Here is a 15,837-nt window from a genome sequence, read left to right as displayed (position 1 = left end):
CTAACAGACATTTCCCTACACACACACGCGGGCGCGCGCACACGCACCATTATCAACATCACGGAAAGAAAACTTTATTTTGATGCAGAAAAAGTTGTTCAGTGTGTGTGTGTGTGCGTGTGTGTGTGAGTGACTCATGGCCCCAGGTGAAAGCGCTTGCTGTTGCTTCTTCATAATGAAAAGTGTGTTTGTGTGTGCGTGCGTGGAAAAGAGGGAGTGAGATGGGCGGACCCATGAAGGAGGGATAAGGACCGTGGGGGCGTGGCTTGGAGAGAGAGCGAAAGACGGCCCTCTTTCCAACTAAGTCAGAGGGATGTTGATTTTTCAGGCAGTTGAACACAGGACAACGAGTGGATCATACACTCAAATACGCGCACTTTAACACGCTCAGCCCAGTGTGGAGTATCAGCGCTCGGAGCGGGACGTACGGAGGGGGAGATCTGCACCTGTCCTACACTCACGCTCTATCCTCAGACAGACATATACAGGGGATCTGGCCGGTAGTTCCCATGTGTGGATGGGATCAAAGTCACACGGTGAGTACGGAGCAGCTCGTTGACAGCTTCAAAAGATCAGTTTATTTAAAAACAAACAAACAAAAGAACTCCTTTTGTTTTAGACTTCTTTTATTTTATATAGCCTATTGTTTTACATTTTCCGGATTGTCAAATTAAGTAAAATTTTAAATTTTAAGATTCAAATTCATCTAGTTGTGAGGTTGTTTGGCTTTTTTTCCTTCTTTTGTTGCTTATTTCTGACTGGGAATTCAAAGAGTTTTTTATTTCTGGCTTGAGCCGAGTTCTATTTTCTTATCTTCATGCTGCTAATGACGTGCAGCAGTGTTTTTTGCACTTTTTTTGGATTTAGTTTAGATTCTAAGCGCTGCTTGGAGGTGTTTTGCTTTGAGTGAGGGTGAGGTTTTTCAGCACCTCAGTTGGGATTTTAAGCTTCATTGCAGACATTAAGCAGTTTACACATGGATTGTAATGAACGCAGCTGGACACAGACATGAACATTGTTTTTTGTCAGAAAAAGTGTCCTCCTTTTTATTTAGAATTTGCCTTTTTCCACTTGGATTTAAATGAGAAAGTGTGATGTCTCATTGCTGTTTTCCCCTGATATGTTGTTAAACAGCTCATAGTTTCATATTGACATGACTTATTAAATTGCAACTTAATTTGAAATTCCTCTGACTGTGTACAGACAGCTTTTGTATTTTCAGTTGGTCTTGGCATGTGCAATAGGTGAATTGTTTCTTGGTTTTTGGTTTCACTATTAGTTTTCAATGTTGCAGCTGTTATGCAAAGAGGATTCTGAGTTCTTATGAGAGCTGAAATATTGAGAAACATTTCCATATGTGAGCAGTTTTTAATGTGCTTCATTTAAATGACAAATAGAGCAGAAACTGTTTTGCTGGTCAGTTCTCTGTGGGAAAAAGTGTAGCCGCTCTTCGGGAGAAATACATTTTCTTGCTGGAAATATCATTTTACAGTTCTAACAATGGATATTGTGGGATTAGAATGTAATTTGAATTATTTGCTTTGCTCCTGTCTAATGAGTTTTACTGCAAAAGTGAGGATGCAGGTGATGTTTGAAGCAAAGAAGATCAATTTTTCTTAATGATTTAAGATTTTTAGGTTTTGGTAGTATTTTAATAATTTTAAGTGCCTTTTGTTTTACAAGTTTAGAATAAAAAAAAGTCAGTTGTGTGATTTGCAAGATCTCAAAAAACATCAAAATGACTATAAATAAGAAGAGCTGATAAGGGTCTGGACTTTTTTTTCCAGTGTGTGGTTCCTAAAAGGGAGTCCAATGTGAAAATGTAATTTTGTATTTTCTAAGAATCACTCGTTGTCTGTAACCAGAAGTGATTTCAGTTCATCTCATTGTGTCATTACTTGTTGCTGTTTGGAGGAAAACTTGGCTGTGACTTGGATGTGAAATCATTTTCTTTCTTGCGGCTCCAGAAGAATTCACAGAGCTGAGTGTGGTCACTAAAGATCTGCTGCTTTCCGCTCGTCTGCGTGGGACGAGCAGCATGTTTGTCCCTGTGTGGATTTCTGACTGTGTGTGTGGGGGATTTGGGTGGGATCACGTTTGAAGTCTTGTTTGCGCTGCTGTGGCCCCCCAAATGGAAAAGTTTTGGCGCTCCCTTCCTCATTGCCCCCCCCCCCCCCTAACCATTAGCAACACACACACATGCACACACGCTGGGAGTTGGGATGATTTGCCGGTTCCGCTGCAGTGCCACTCTGCTTCCAATTTTAGCTTCATTCAGACACAGACGGCGTTTCCTTCCTCTGTCTTCAACCCCAGGAAGAGACGGGGAGGAGGCGGGGGGGGAGACAGAGGGAGGATACAGAGGAGTAAATCCACCACATTGTTGGGAAAACTTAAAATTTCTCTGACACATTGAAACTTATAACTGTCTGAGTTACATTTCTGTATATACTTTCTGGATAAGGAGTAGTCTTATACAGAGAAACGGACAAAAAGACAAAGGATATATGAAAAGTCCATTTACTTTAGAGATACTGACTTGAGAATTGCAGAAAGAGAGAGAAAGAGGACACAAAGAGAAATGCGGATAACCTGCAGATAAACAGACTCTGACTTAATGTTAAATGAATCACTTTGTCTCTTTTTTAATAATTGTTCATTTACAGCAAAATTGGATTTGATGGAAAATGTTGCTGACATTCATTGTTCAGTATTAGTCTGATGCCTACAAGTGTCAGAGTTTATTTGACTTTATTATTTTATGAAATACATCAGTTTGAAAACTAAATTCTTAATATAATTAAGGATTTACATATTTGGAAAGGAGCATCATTCCACTGGATCACTCTGAGACACATGTCTTCTATCAGTTCCTCTTTCTCGTTCTCGTTCTTTGATCAAAGTCTCCTTTCTCAGCCTGACTCATCTTAAATTTTACCTTGTGGTTTTTATAGACAAAAAAAAGGAAAAATAAGCGAGAAATCAATCAGTTAAATTAAATTTTCAGATAGAAAACAGATAGTATTTCTTGTTACATCTGAGGAGAAGAGAAGAAAACAACTGAACGTCAGTTAGTTTGAATTTACGAATAAAATGTTTTACGGTGCTTGGTTTAGAATCTTTTTGCAAATAATTACCCCATTATAATATTATTATTATTATTATTGTATTAAATTTAAGTGATTATTACTAGTCATGAATGAATGCAGATTTTAGTCCTAGGTTTTTATATTTTTTTAATTGTTTCCCAAATTTGTTCATGTTCTGTGTAAATGGTTGACAAGACAAAATGCTTCCGGTCTGTTTCTAAGTGTGTGTGTGTGTGTGTCTGTGTGTGTGTGTGTGTGAGTGAGTGAGTCAGTAGTTTTAGTCAGACCCCCCCTGAGTCACCCCACATAATAATCACAGCTCTTCCTCTTTATTCTCTCCCTCTGCATCCCTATGTCTGCTTTATTAACTTTTTGTCCCAATCCTTTTCTTTCTTTACTCGTTTTATCTCTTATCTTTTTCCTCCCACATCTCCATTCTTTCTTACTTCAGTTATCATTTTTCCACTTAGTCCACTGCCTCTGTCTCTGCTTTCATCTTTTTCTTACTTTCTTTCTCTTTCTTCTTTTCTTCTTGAGTCCCCTTTCTCATCTTCACCTTTAAAAAAAAAAAAAAAAAAAAAAAAAAATAGTCAGTTTGCTCTCATGTTTCTTTTTCCTCCCTCCTTTCCTTCGTTCCTTCTGTCTTTCCTTTTTTGATTCTCCACTGTTCTTATCTTTTCTGTTCTTCCCTCAGCCCTCCCACCTTCCTTCTACCCATATTTTTCAAAGATCTTTATTTAGTTTCCATGAAGTCTTTCTTTCTAAAATATTGTTGTACCTTTCTGAGTTTTCATTGGCGGAAATGTTTAAATAAAGGAAATAAAAAATATCCCTTTTTTTCTCTCTGTTTATGCCAAGCAGGCGACCTCTCATAGCTCGGCCATGTTGACCAGTGAGGGGGCGAGCACCGTGGAGCAGGACGACACACACCGTGAAGCCAAGATGGCCTCAATCGCCAGCCCAAGCTCTGATGGAGCCGAGACGATGGCAGACACAGACATCGACATGGAGATGGACATGGAAGACGCAGACATGACCAGATGGACAGAGGCAGAGTTTGAGGAGAAGTGCACATACATTGTTAAAGACACACCATGGGAGGCGGGGCCAGACTGTGACACCATGACATCAACAACCAGAGCTGAGGCATCACTGCCCCGAAACCTGGCTTTAAAACACCCGGCTGACAGCAAGGAGGTCAGATTCAAACACACACACACACACACACACACACACACACACTGGCAGACATGCTAACTTTCTCTGCAGTCTCAATTTCTCTGCACACTCGTGAGTCAGATGTGGGTCATGTAATGAAGAGAGGGTCGTGTCTCATCATAAAACTTCACACACACATTACAGAGGAATGTGCATGTGAGTGGGCGTGTGAAACGCCTGAAGCAGAATTAAAGCGCGCACACACACACACACACACACACACACCGTAACAGCGACTTCATCAGCTCTCATCTATCCATGAAAACTCATTCATCATCTGAGAAAATGGTGAAGGCCTTATCACAATTGTGTGTGTGTGTGTCTGTGTGTGTTTCAAACCCCAAAGACTTCATTTTATTCTTGTCATTAAACTAGCTGCAATAACTGTCCCATCTGACAGGGGGCACAATAAGGCATCTTAACAAACACAATACCTTAAAACTGCCTCTGTCTTTGTCTGCTGATTTTAAAGCTGCTTAGTGACATTTAAGGAGGCTATAATGTGAACTTTGACTCTCAGATGCCTCAAATGTCAAATCTGCAGTGGTTTGTAAGGTTTATGTTCTTTAAAAATGAAGCTTTACTTTATTCAGGTTGTCTTGAAACTCCTGAAAGACTTTGTTTCAGTCAATAACTGGTAAAATAACAGTTGACTCAATGGTGATAATAACTGCATCAACCCTGCAGTTATTGATTTTAGAGATCAAAGATTTTAGTGTTGAGGCTTGAGGTTTAGTTAATCTCCTGCAGTGGATCTATACAGTGTTTTCCAGATCTATACAGTGTATTGAGAAAAAAAGTGCATGACTGCAGGTCAATAGGTTGTGACTTTGGCAATTTTGACACTTTGTGAGTTTGTCTGTAAACTTAAAATGGCGTGATCACATAGATTTTCTCATCAGGGGGCTTATCAACAGGAAAGAACCAGAGAGAGAAGTGTGTTTTGTTTACGAGCTGATAGGCTATCAGCCAATATTTATCTGGACCGAGAGAGGAAGAAGGGAAAGGCTGAGGATGGGATTTTGGCACTCTGATCAAAGATTGAGTTTTGGGTCAAAGAAAGAGAGGGAGCATTATAAAAGTCTGTTAATAAGTTAAAAAGAACTCTGGTTACACACACTTGTGCACACACACTTATGTATGGTCCTAAAGAGGGAAAAGGGGAAGGGGGGATTTCCCTTGTCACCAGAGGTTTGGGAAAGATGTCTGTTTGTGTCGGTTATGCATGAAGGAAATGTGTGTGTGTGTGTTTCTCTACCGTCCACGGCTAGAGCCTGATGTCTTGTCGCCACATAATCCCTCTCTTTTCTCTTCTTTCTCTACTTCTTTCTCCTCCTCCTCTCATTTTTTGTTCTTTGATTGAATCAGACAAGAAGAAGAAAAAGGAGAAACAAAAGTTTTTTTTTTTTCTTTTGAGTATTTGAATGTTTCCCCCCGAAGCGTCTGAAGTGGCTGCAGTTTTGGTTTGATGTGGCGAATAGTGGAGGTGTGACGAGAGAGAGAGAAAGAGATGTGAAAGAAGAGATTTTACAGTTTTTCTCCAGACACACACACACACACACACACACACACACACTCCAAATGAACTGAAGTGTGAAGTTGGTTCATTAATCATCGTCTGTGACAGCTGATTGATAGAGCGAGTCTGTGAGTCTGTATTTGTACATACAATAAGACTTAATTAGATTTAATGACACATATGACTGATGGATGTGCAAAACTGCATGAAAACACACACACACAGAAATCTACGGCAAAACATGTGGTCAAAAACACCTTGTTTCTCATGTGTGTTATCACAAATGATCTTTACATGCAAAATTCTTGCATCTTAACAAGATACCATCTGGTGTTTTTAAGACATTAAAAGCCAGATAATAGATTGACTGTTGCTGTGTAATCACACCACGTTGATTGATGCTTCCATGCCACTTGCTGACGCTGCAATACCACACTACAAGCATGTGAATCACTGTGAAAACACATCAAAAGAACAAAGAAAGTAGTTTTAAACGATTGATTTCATGATGATTTTATTGGTTTAAGAACTCACCAGATTATTTCCTGTTGAGAGGCTAAAATTAAGTGTGCAACAATCTTCAGGCGTCATATATCACACACAATCCACTTCAAAGACCCCCTCGATCTTTTGTCTAACCTGTCTCTGTGTGCGTATCTTCATGCAGGTGGTCGGCGTGTGCAGCAGGGAGTACATCCCCAAAGGAACTCGCTTCGGTCCCCTGGTGGGCGAGATCTACACGGCTGACAGCGTCCCCAAAGATGCCAACCGCAAATACTTCTGGAGGGTGAGTACACAAACACGTACGTACACACACAGACACGCACACTTCCTCAGAAGCCGGCGGGACCCCTTCCTGTGACGTCACATATGTCGACAGTCAGTCAATGGAACAGGAAACTGGGCTCGCTGTTTTTCTCTGTGTGTGTGTCTGTGTGAGAAAGAGAGATGGAGATGTGATGTCACATTCACACAAATAGCATGTCACACTGTGGTTCCTGTAAGTGTGTACACACACACACACACACACACACAATTCAACAGAATACACTCCATCACTACCGGTAACTGACAGTGAGAGTACACACTCTCACAAACCACCTACCTGACCAACGCCTGTGTTGTGTGTGTTGTGTGTGTTGTGTGTGTGTGTGTGTGTGTGTGTGTGTGACTTGCATGAAAAGAAAGACTCACTATGCTTCAAGCCACAAGCAGGCACTAAATCAGAAAGGTGTTCCATTCATGGTCATATCTCACTTTCTCACGCGCCCATGCACGCATGCAGACACACACACATATACACACTCTCTCTAAGTCAAGAGAAACGAGAGATAGTTAGAGAGTGAAAGAGAGAGGCAAGGAAAGGGGGAGGAGAGATAGAAAATGAGTTTGTCCTTCCTTTCTCTTCTCAATATAAAAGAGGATCTCGCCACTCTGTGTGTGTTCGTCCGTCTGAAGGAGGTGAAGGTAAAGAGAGGGACATGGTGAGAAATGAATGGATGGAGGGACGGAGAGAGGGATAAGACAAGAGTAATAAGATGGTTGAATGTAGTGTGATTTATATTAAAACTTGCACTTAGTTTATTATCTATTACTTATTTACACGTTTACTTTTTTGTTATTGAGTTAGTTAAGATATACAGATGTATTTATTTATTTAGTCAGTTAATTACTTCCTCCAGTTATTTAGTTACTGTTGTGGCCAGTAACTCACTTGGATTGTGAGGCAGTTTGTCAGCCAAGTGAAGGAAGGGAGGAGAAAAAGAGAGGAATTTACATATTAAAGATGTAAAAATATATACTTTTATTTCTTTTATTGAACTGAATTAACTGATTTAGTTTTGTCAAAACTTATATTCTATCCATTTTTATCACAAACAACTGTAAAAAGGTGAAAAAAATAAATTGAGGAAAAATTTAAATATCAGTTTTTTTCCTGGTTAAATTAACTACAATAAATCTTACCTTTAAACAAAAGAAATCATAACTTTAAAATCTTACAAATATTTCTTTCTTCCTTGCTCCAGATCTACGAGGACAGGGAGTTCCATCACTTCGTCGATGGCCTGGATGAGACTCGCTCTAACTGGATGCGGTACGTGAACCCGGCCCACTCCGTGGCTGAGCAGAACCTAGCGGCGTGTCAGAATGGCATGGAGATTTACTTCTACACGGTAAAGCCCGTTCCGGCCGGCGCTGAGCTGCTCGTCTGGTACTGCCATGACTTCGCCCGACGTCTCCACTACCCACCATCCGGAGAGTTGATGATGCAGAAACTCAGTAAGTTTTTTTTAATCTTTTAATGACCAATATGGTTGATGAGGAGCAATAAGGACATTTATGAATCTGGAGGTCAATATTGTGTATGTTTTCAATTTTGAACAGATTGTTGTTATTGTGAAAGAACAGGCTTTTGTTTTAAATGTCTGCGGCTCTGTGCTGCTATCTCAAAAACATCAAATCAATAGGCAGTGCTGGTGTGTGTGTGTGTGTCTTGAACGTGTCCTGTCGCCGCTCTTAAAGCCTAACAGTGTTTTTGAGTGTAGCTATGTCTCCTTCCTCTCTGAACGTTAGCCTGTCATTATCTCACACACACACACATACATAACACACAAGAGTACAAGACCAACAACCTTTCATCTCTGTCAGTGCCATCGTTGTATTTTGTGTGAGTGTGTATCTGTGTGTGTGTGCCAGTGACAGTGTAATTACACAGACAGGGGGATATGGCCCCTAATGCCACGGTCTTACACACTTAAAGACCCGCTTTTAACATGAAAGCTCACACACACAACCTTGCTCAACCTCAATAAAAGGAGCAGAGACAGTTAGTGTTTCCATTTTATGAGGAAAACATCTAAAAGTGAGTGTCAGATTTCTGCGTCCTCACAGAAAAACAGTATTAATCTAATCTAAGTATTTTTGTATTCTATAAGTCTTTTCTTAACCTTTTAATTGCAAAATGAATCCCATAACCATTAATGTCAACCCACAACCCAAACCTTTTAACTAACATCATAATTGACTAAATTATTTTTATATGTTTAGCAGGGAGGCAAAAGACACAAATATGGACACACAGCACTAAAATTCACCCTACATACACATTCATGACACAGCAGACTAACTGCACTTATCCACTTTAGTTGAGCTGATCAAAGAGAGAGCACGCTAAGAGGAAAACAAAGAGAGAGAGTGGGAGCTCAGGGGTTTCCAGGTGTGACTGCAGGCTAATAGCAGTGTTAAGGTGGCAGAGGAATCGGCAGACCCAGCCTGGGCGACTCCACTGCCCAGTGAAAAATGCGCATGACCTGGGGGAAAGTGGCAGGAGGCACCCTCTGCCTGCCCCCCACCCCTCTCTCCAGTGTGTGTGTGTGTGTGTGTGTGTGTGTGTGTGTATACAGTATATGTGTTGTCTTTAATTAGCTTCCTCTGTCATTTAGGCCCCACAGGCTCATGCTGACCTGCAAGTGACTTGAATATTGCAGTATAAAGACACATACCTGCACTTGACGGCTATTTTGTCTACAGAGCTATAAGTTTCAGCTTACTTTTTTTTCCTGTTCGGTCTGATGAGCAGACGTTCCTAAAATGAGTACAACATTTGACTGTTGGTGTGGCCAATTGGAGTTTTAGCTCTACAAATGCTGTCAGAAACAATCTCATCAGTTAAGTGAAAACAAGAATACCACAATCTGTCAAAGTAACGTTAAACTGAAAGCCAGTTACAAGGGCAAAAGGTAAAAGAAGAGGAAGATACTCAGATGAATCCTAGTGGTCGTTCTACCGACTGAAAAAAATGCAATCTAGTTATTGAAGTTATCTTTTAAGTCTCTCTGATAGAATCTGTATCCTGCTGCTTTCAGTGCCACCATATTTGTTTTTTGTTTGACATCAGAGGAGACACATTCAGGTCCAATTATCAGATACTACTCATTAGACTCAAACCTTGAATAAGGATGTGTCTCACTATTCTATCCTGGTCCTTTTTATTTTTTTAATTATACTGTTGTCTGCATAGTGTTTTTCTCACTGGTTTTGCAGTGCAGTCATAGCAAAACCAGACGTGTGTGTTGACATCTCCATTTGTGTGTGTGTGTGTGTGTGTGTGCGTGTGTGTCTGTGTGAGAGAGCAAAATGACTGAGAATGCACCTCAGTCTCACTCCTTCACTTTCTCTTCTTTTCTTCTCTCAATCTTTTTTGTCACCAACGTTTAGCATTCTTTAAGTGTTAGCACCTAAAAGCACCTGTCATCTGTGTGTGTGTGTGTGTGTGTGTTGTGTTCAAAGACAAAAACACTCTCTCTTCTCTCACACACACACATACAAACAGGCACAAGCATGACATGCCAACACATTCACACCCACTCTTTTCATCTCAAACACATGCTAGATCACACACACTGCATGTGGGTGTGTGTCAGAGTGTATCGGCCATTTGCCCTAATATATTTGCCACTTGAAAAGACTAGAAAGAAGGTGGAGGAGGGAGTGCTAGAGGTATGGTCGCACTTCCCACCCCCTCTGTTGACTACTTGAACTTCCTGGCAGAACGGCCGTGTTGACAGATTGATATCTCCAAGATGGCGGCCCTGTTTGTTTTCTGGAAAAGGGAAGGAGAGGGGAGGTGGAGGATGGCTAACTGATAACCTCAATGTTTACACACTGCCGCTATACTACTCATTCAAGGGTCATCAACTCTGTGTGTGTGTGTGTGTGTGGCAAATCAGGGGGAGTCCAACAAATTTCATCAGTGCTGGCACTTAGGATTAACTTTGACAACCTCCATCTCTCTCACACACACACACACACACACACACACTCACACTCACACTCACACACACTCTCACACACACACACACACACACACTCGCCTCTGGGCGACCTCATGGTTAAATGTTGACTGGGCAGTAAATGAGCTTACAGATAATAGACTGCGGCGCTTCAAGGGTCTGTCTGTGGCCATTTAACAGCCGAGATGTGCTGTTAGCTGACTACACAGGGCTTTTAGAGTGTGCGAGTATGAGCTCTCCTCCTAATCCACTCTTTCATCATCCAGAGGAGACAGTAGGTGTGAGTGACTGAGGTGGAAGCTCTCTAATCTAACCTTTGACCCGGAAACAATAGCGAATTGCCTGGAAAATCAGGAGAGTAGGAGATTGATCAAAAGTGTGTGCGTGTGTGTTCTCCAGAAGTGGAAGAGTCAACAAATCAGATAGAGGCCTTTGTCTTCAGGCGCCTCTGTGTGTGTATCTTGTCACACGGTGTGTGTGTGTATGTGTATGAGGAGGGCAGGTGGAGGCCAAGATTTTTCAGAGGATATCTTTAGCAGGAAACTTTCCATCAGCCCTGTCTGTCTGCCACCATTTTGATTTTATCTTGATTTTATAGGCGCACACACACACACACACAGATATAAACACACACAGTGGCCAGAGGCAACTGTCACGCTTCACTTCCTGTCTTTTCCCCTCGCCCCTCACAAATCGTTCATCAAATCTGTCACCTTAATTGGCCCACCGAGTTACTTACGGTATTCCTTAACCCTGTGACACACCCACACACACATCTGCTGAAGAGAACTGTGTGACCTGCAGAGGCTCAATCTTAAAGGGATTGAGTATTTAAATTGTTAAGTAGAAGTCATGATTTCAACTTTAAAAAAAAAAAATTAGTCATTTATTAATCGGCCCCCCGGGAGAATCACCGGGGGCCGATCTTTCTCTGGTGAACTCCCACTGACCTCTTTCCTCTCTCTCTGTCCATTCAGAGCAGTCTCTCTTGGAGGTGAAGCAGCAGCAGGTGAGCAGTGAGGAGCGTTTTGTCGAAGCCTCCAGCCTGTCTCCCATCGCAGTCACCCCCACCCCGCCCAAGAGGGAACACAGTGTCCTCTCCATTCTGCATGGCACCAACAGCACCTCCTCGTCCTCGTCCATGAAGAGGGAGCCCAGCCGGCCGCTTCCCACCCGCCCGCTCTGTGCCGACAGCCCTGAACGCCCCCTGTACCCTCGTGCCCTCTACCCGGCTCTCAGGCCACACCCTCACATTCCTGAAGACTTCCTGAGCCACAAACCTGGCCAGCTTGCTTACCCCACGACTCGATCCCCTGGCAACCAGTCTTCAGCCACACCCAGCCCATCGGCGAGGAGCAGCCCAGACAGCAGCCCTCAGGGGAGCCCCTCGGGTCCGGTGCCATCCCCTGGTAGTTTCTACCACACGGGACTGGGTTCCTACCCCGGTTACTCCCCACCATCTGCTCCCCTCTCCTCATCCTTCTACCCTCCAGGAGCCCCCTATTCACGCTACCTGCTGTCCCATCACTACCCTCTGCCTGGTGGTGGTGTCCCAACCGTAGGAGGAATCTTTCCCAGGATGTACCCGCTATACAGCAACCTCCTGCCCCCACATGTGCCCATCCTGCCCTCCGACACAGCTGGGAGGCGCTTCCTGATTCCTGACCCAGTCCATCCCTCGTCCATCTCTGCCCACAGAGACTTCCTCCTTCCTGGGCCAACCAGTGCCTTCTCAGCTGCCACATCTCTAAAAGACAAAGCAGGACCTCACCACCCTTACTCCGGGCACCATCACCCACACAGACCCACCCACGCCCCCTCCAGCAGCTCCCCAACAGCAGGCACAGCACCTTCCAACGAGCGGGTGCCCACCAAGCCTACCTCAGCCCTCTTGGGCAATGCCAGTGAGCATGATGATGAGGAGGCCATCAACTTGACCAAGGTGAAGCGAGGCGTAGGCTCAGCAGGGTACAAGGCACTGCCATACCCGCTGAAGAAGCAGAATGGGAAAATCAAGTACGAGTGCAACGTGTGCAGCAAAACCTTCGGACAGCTGTCGAACCTGAAGGTGAGGCTCAAGATGCCACCGAGTTGTTCCATGTTTGGCTTTTAAAATCATCTCCACTTGTTCGATTTACTGCCTTATTGTCATTCCATTCCTTAGTACTGTGAGGATTACAGTTTAATCATTAGACCGCAGAGCAGGTTAAAAGCACAAAATGGAGTGTCATAAAATGCTTTTTAAAAAAACACATCACACAAACAGAACCTATTGACAACTGTCCTTCCATCAACATAATCAATGTGCCTAAGCAGATTTTGTTTTTTTTCGTCACGCAGGTTCATCTTCGTGTCCACAGTGGAGAGAGACCTTTCAAATGTCAGACCTGTAACAAAGGCTTTACACAGCTGGCTCACCTACAGAAGCACTTCCTGGTCCATACTGGGGAGAAGCCACATGAATGCACGGTAAGAAACTATGCTGAAGATGATGCACTGAGCTGACAGATGAGTTAATAACTAGATGATTGGTTGGTGGGTTGTTACTAGCTGCTGATATAAATTCTTTTGTCGCTTCTTCCAGGTTTGTCAAAAGCGTTTCAGCAGCACCAGCAATCTGAAAACTCACCTGCGCCTCCACTCAGGGGAGAAGCCGTACCACTGCAAACTCTGCCCAGCCAAGTTCACCCAGTTTGTTCACCTCAAGCTGCACAAGCGCCTGCACTCCCGCGAGCGTCCACACAAATGCCCCCACTGCCAACGCCACTACATACATCTGTGCAGCCTGCGGCTTCACCTGAAGGGCTACTGCCTGGCAGCTAACACTGGCCCTGGCAGCCCAGCTGTCTCCAGTCAGGCCGCATTGGAGGAGGTGCAGCGCGCCAATGAGGAGATTGAGCGCTTTGATGTCAGTGAGAATGCCGAGCAGCTGGAGCAGCTGCAGGGAGGGGTGGAGGTGGAGGCTATGTTGGAGAAGCAGATCTTGGGGATGCTGTGGAGGGAGACCGACATTAAGTCCTCCAACTTCCATCCACACCACAAGGGCGGCGCCACCGAGCTTCTGTCTGCAGGTTATCGTGTATACGATTCCCCGAATGAGACATCAGTCATCAAGATGCGGCGTAGCAGCCCCATCCTACCACTTCCTGCCAACCTCACCATCAAGCAGGAGTCAGAGGATCACGCTTAAGTGACCTTTAAACCCAAGGGACATAGAGTCAAGACTGCACGACTCAATGCGGACTGGCTTGCCAGGAGCAACAGTTGTAAATAAATGATTCTCTACCTGGTTGTCATCAAGAGTGACGTCATGAATACACCAGGTTTTCAACTTATCAGGGACTCACGTACTCAGGGCTGAAGAGACACTGTCCCATGACTACTTAGCCGTTTCAGCATTTATTTACTTAGAGACAATCATCCACCCAGGATTTATCTTTAATGTAATTAATATAATGCTATTATCATTATTGTTGTTGTATTATTTGTTCTCCATTTTCAAATGTCTTTGTTTTGTTGATCAATTAGTTGTTATATAACCTCCTTAATTTATTATACTTTTTATTGTTGTCTTCAAAAGCAATAAGTGGAAGGGATGGTTACAGTGACGGGTGAAATCAATGTAAAATACTATTTTTCTGTCTGTTTTTTTTTTTTTTTTCTCTAGGTGGCCATTTCTCTGTAGTCACTCTTTCTATGCCTATATCTGTCCCAAATCTCTGAACAATAGAATCAGGGGTGTCCACTCTTCAGGGTTTTATCTATTTAAATTTAGTCACCAATATAGCAGGTTAAAAAGGGTTGAAAAACTTGCCAAAATACGGCACATAAATTTGTTGATTTAGCAAGAAGAGCTTTATTTCAACCCTGCTTGATAGCTTCCCTAAAGTATGTTTGTGTCCTTTTCTGATGCCTTCTTAATTTAAATGAAATAAAAAAAAGGGCATTTTTTGTATATTTTTCACAACAGTTACCTCAGTGTGCATGTGACTATATGACTGCGTGGGTTTATGTGTGTTTAAAGGGACAGCTAGAGACAGGAGCTTTGTATTTATTTGCGTTCTGCTACTTGAAGAAGGAGGAGAAGAAGAAGAAGAAACCAAACTGAACTAAAGTGCAGCTCTTCATGTGGTCCAAAGGAGCGGCTCGGCTTGCTCAACATGTAGCACATAATGGACTTGGGAGGCTGGTTAGCCACCCCCCTCGTCCCTCCTTTTGTTTTATTTTTCTACAACACTGTCAACTCCCGATAGGGAAGTGAACATCCTCAGTTTAAGGGATTCTCACTTGACGCTAGAAACCAAAGTTCACGTGGCTTTAATTTCAAATGCACACCAAAAAAGAGGAAAGGAAAATCAAAACAAGGGAAGATGGACTTGAGGAATCAAAATGCTGAAGAAGGGAAGATATACTGTGGGCATATGATGAAGTGTTTGCTCTTTAGCTGTGGTCTCTCTTTTTTATGTTTTGTTGTTGTTCTTGTTGTTTGTTAATATTTTGGTTGAGAAGCAATGGCCCCTTCTTCAACCCCACCTGCCCACCATCTTGTTAATGAACTGGCATACACCAAAGCACCTCGGCCTTCTTTTATGCACTGGCCCCCCTCCTCCTACTTTATAACTTCAGTGCCGATGCTTGCACCATTTACACTGCGTACAGTATCAGTGAAACTGGTCATAATGGCATTAAGAATGAGCTTAATGTTACTAAAGCAATTGTGATTTTCTGCAGCAGTTTTACATCAACATCCTCAATTCTATACAGTCGCCCCCGCTCTGTTTCATTATCTTTCTCCCTAACTAACGTTCCACCAAAGCGTCTCATTCTCTGATCAGAGCTTTAACTCCAGAGGAAAATCCCCTAAAGGACTGTCTCTGTTTACATTCTGGTTTACATAGTTATTTATGTGCAAAAATGTCAAAAAGTGTAAATTATGATATAAATGTTCACTGCTCTAATCTAAACCCTATGGCTCAGTGTGTTCTGTTGTTGTTTTTTTCTTCTTTTTGTGTGTATTAGTATAATGGTCATCTTAGATAATTATAGACACTCCTGTTGCACCTACGGCAACTTACACCTTTATCAATTACTCAATTGTATATTGAGTATGGCACATATTTTCTGTTACAGCTTCGTACAATTTCAACCCGAGCAGAGGCTTAATCGTCCAGAATTAATGCTCAGGGTGAAGTTTTACTTTCATTCCTACATAATTTGG

General features: G+C 42.8%; 1 protein-coding gene across 1 annotated transcript; it reads left to right on the top strand.

The window, feature by feature from the left end:
* The first annotated feature begins 368 nt into the window (after nucleotides 1–368).
* Nucleotides 369–15,562, top strand: prdm1a (PR domain containing 1a, with ZNF domain). Its single transcript, XM_046046165.1, has 7 exons — nucleotides 369–536; nucleotides 3,951–4,286; nucleotides 6,494–6,613; nucleotides 7,854–8,106; nucleotides 11,597–12,687; nucleotides 12,960–13,088; nucleotides 13,204–15,562. The coding sequence occupies exons 1-7, from the start codon at nucleotides 510–512 to the stop codon at nucleotides 13,807–13,809; spliced, it is 2,562 nt and encodes an 853-aa protein (XP_045902121.1). The 5' UTR covers nucleotides 369–509; the 3' UTR covers nucleotides 13,810–15,562.
* Nucleotides 15,563–15,837: the final 275 nt, after the last annotated feature.

Source organism: Micropterus dolomieu, linkage group LG03 (assembly GCF_021292245.1).
Source record: "Micropterus dolomieu isolate WLL.071019.BEF.003 ecotype Adirondacks linkage group LG03, ASM2129224v1, whole genome shotgun sequence".
Classification (NCBI taxonomy): Eukaryota; Metazoa; Chordata; class Actinopteri; order Centrarchiformes; family Centrarchidae; genus Micropterus; species Micropterus dolomieu.
The sequence above is the reverse complement of the archived record's forward strand: the minus strand, read 5'-3'. Positions and strand labels throughout refer to the sequence as shown.

Bases quoted from the DNA above. Each gene is read 5' to 3' on its own strand.
- prdm1a (XM_046046165.1), top strand. From the start codon at position 510: ATGTGTGGATGGGATCAAAGTCACACG. The intron at 537-3,950 runs GTGAGTACGGAG...TATGCCAAGCAG, and splicing joins GATGGGATCAAAGTCACACG to GCGACCTCTCATAGCTCGGC. The intron at 12,688-12,959 runs GTGAGGCTCAAG...TTCGTCACGCAG, and splicing joins GACAGCTGTCGAACCTGAAG to GTTCATCTTCGTGTCCACAG.